The sequence below is a fragment of the Pseudomyrmex gracilis genome, unplaced genomic scaffold, assembly GCF_002006095.1.
Source record: "Pseudomyrmex gracilis isolate BER0280 unplaced genomic scaffold, ASM200609v1 scaffold_2637, whole genome shotgun sequence".
Lineage (NCBI taxonomy): Eukaryota > Metazoa > Arthropoda > Insecta > Hymenoptera > Formicidae > Pseudomyrmex > Pseudomyrmex gracilis.
The window spans coordinates 1-2,672 of record NW_018023221.1 but is presented as its reverse complement, the minus strand read 5'-3'; the positions used below and the strand labels follow the sequence as shown (position 1 = coordinate 2,672).

At 31.7% G+C, this 2,672-nt stretch overlaps 1 protein-coding gene across 1 annotated transcript; it reads right to left on the bottom strand.

The window, feature by feature from the left end:
* Nucleotides 1-1,073: 1,073 nt before the first annotated feature.
* LOC109862917 lies at nt 1,074-2,209 on the bottom strand. The gene is made up of 3 exons (XM_020443087.1): nt 2,092-2,209; nt 1,552-1,769; nt 1,074-1,463 (listed from the first exon to the last, which is right to left on the bottom strand). Exons 1-3 carry the CDS (start codon nt 2,207-2,209, stop codon nt 1,074-1,076), a joined length of 726 nt encoding a protein of 241 aa, XP_020298676.1.
* Nucleotides 2,210-2,672: the final 463 nt, after the last annotated feature.

Sequence of the window (2,672 nt, the reverse complement as noted above, 5' to 3'; positions counted from 1 at the left end):
GCTAAACAAATTTTGTAAATCTTTTCATTGTAGCAATAAAACATATTTAGAAAAACATATATAATTTGTCCGGATTTTGGCGCCGCACCCTGTAGTAATATCTGTCTTAAATGTTTTATGCTAAAGTGGTCTTAACAGAAACAAGAAGTATAAGAGTGACCTATAAGGAATAATAAAAGCTCTTGACTATTATTTGATCAATAATTAAAATATAAAAATAATACTAACAATAAACAACTAATAAATTGCAGATACGCAAATTAAAAGAAAAAAGAATTTAGGACAGCAGTCCAGTGCATTGGATAGAATTGCTGATTCACTTTGTCAACTATCAACTCTATTTGCACTACTGCCAGCACCCATGTATGATAAAATTGATTCGTCTTTAGCAGTAATCGGATGGAGGTTGAGACAGATGAATCCAAAAAAGCAGTTACATGTCCTTCAGCAAATAATGAACTTAACATATGATATACTTAGAGAAGATTAAGCTTTATTGATTTGTTTNAAGTAAAAAATGTGTCTTTTATGTTACATTTTGTTCATTTAATTCTATTATTGTTTTGAAAAGATATGTGTATAATAAAGTTTATAATAAAATTTATATAAAGTTATTAAATATGATTAATTATTTATATAAAGTTAATAAAGTCAATAACCACAAACACGAACAAGACATAAGCAAGACAAAACATTTTCAAACAAGTAAAATTGCATATACAATTAATCTATACAATTAATGATTAGAAGAACTAACAATGATAGAACTGGCTTGGTACAGCACCTTCACTATTAAAATATTTACAGAATTCTTCTCGAATTTGCATCGCTCGACGAGAACTGTTATTAGAACCGCAATGAGTTATGTTTGCAAATGCACTATTATCTATGCAATTTCTCCAAGAGCCTGGAATAAAGCCGTCATCATTTTCTTGATCAATTAGTGTTGGAGTAACATATTTATTTTCTTCAATATCTATTTGACGAATCCAATTATGAAGACATATAATGGCTTTAACAATTGAAATTGTCTTTTCCATACTACAATTGATCGGTCGCTTTAGAATTCTCCATTAGCTGGCTAAAATACCAAATGTATTCTCGATTGTTCTTCTAGCTCGACTCAATCGATAGTTATAAATATTTCGCTCGTCGTTTAAACCGCCTTTTCCTGGATAAGGCCGGAGCAAATAATCCGTCAATTGAAAAGCTTCATCGGCCACTAAAACATATGATAAAGGGGGTCCACCTGGGCTGAGAGGTTCTGGTGCAGGTACGTTCATTTCCTTTGATGCAAATTTTTGACCAATCGTTGAATTCATAAACCTACCACTGTCACTGCAGCAACCATAGGCTCCTATATCAACAAACGTGAACATATATTGTGCGTCACAGATTCCGAGGAGCACAATACTATGATACTTCTTATAATTAAAATAAGATGATCCTGCGTTAGGTGGACACTGTAAAAAGAATAATCATTTAAATATCAAATTTATAATGTCCTATGATAAATGTAACATTAATCAATAACATTATCTCAATAATAACATGTTTGCCGTCAATTGCGCCTATGCAGTGATTACAATCCCATTTCTCTTCAAATTCTTTAGCAAGGTGTAGCCATTCCTCTGTAGTTTTTGATGGTGGAATCAGATTCTGATGGATACAGTTCCATATAGCATCGCATGTTTCACCTAATATGTGACTTATTGTTGACACTCCAGCAAGAAAGTGATACGACATCAAATGCATCGAATCACTAGTTGCTAAATATCCAAATATATAATTTAATCAAATATAATTATTTTTGAATTTATGATGTTAAGTAATGACAAATAAACCTTAATGTTATGGATAGTCGCTCTGCAGGAGGTAATGGTTCTCTAATTACTGTTTGTTTAGTGATTGCAGGTGGCACTAAGTATAACAATTCTTCAAATTGCGTAGCTGTCATACGATAATAGTTGCGAAAATTTTCTGGTGTTAATCTTGGAACAGATGCGTAATAAAAACCATGTTCACGTCGTCTTTCAAACAATGGATCAACTCAAAATCTCTTCTTTTTATATACTTTTTTAAATTTTATACATTCATTAATGTATACAGCGACTATCGTTTTATTTTGCCGTAGTTGCTCTTCATTTTTATTATGAACAATCGCGGCAACTTGACAGGCCAACTCGTGATATTTTTCTTGATATGACATTGTGCACACACACAATTTGGCATTTATTTTACACAACACCAGGTTTCATTCTGACAACATACTCAATATATGTATAAATTGAGTTTAAGGGCCGATACGAGCAGTAAATACAAGCTGGTCGTGTATGAGAATAAGTCTTTATTAAATAAACAGACGTTTCGGTCACAGGTTTGGACCTTCTTCAGTGTAATCTAGTAATAAATTGATCGAAATGAGCGCAACTCATAATAAATTGGATAAAAACGTATGACATAAAATATAAAGATATAAAAAATAAAAATTGTTATACATACTTAAAATTAGAATCGACGCGAGCAAACAGCATCCATGATAAAGTTGGAAATTGTGTGTAAATATGATTAAGAGATACTGTGTACTGGCGCGCAATCTTTACATGGCTCAAATATATACAAAATTTCCCACATTACCAAATTATCTCAATCAATAACAAAAACATATACGA

What these genes read in the sequence shown, in the direction of transcription:
- LOC109862917 (XM_020443087.1), bottom strand. Translation starts at nt 2,209, where the DNA reads ATGTCATATCAAGAAAAATATCACGAGTTGGCCTGTCAAGTTGCCGCG. An exon ending in CGCTGTATACATTAATGAAT is followed by an intron (nt 1,770 to 2,091) that starts GTATAAAATTTA and finishes TTGGATATTTAG; the next exon opens with CAACTAGTGATTCGATGCAT. An exon ending in GCGCAATTGACGGCAAACAT is followed by an intron (nt 1,464 to 1,551) that starts GTTATTATTGAG and finishes TTCTTTTTACAG; the next exon opens with TGTCCACCTAACGCAGGATC.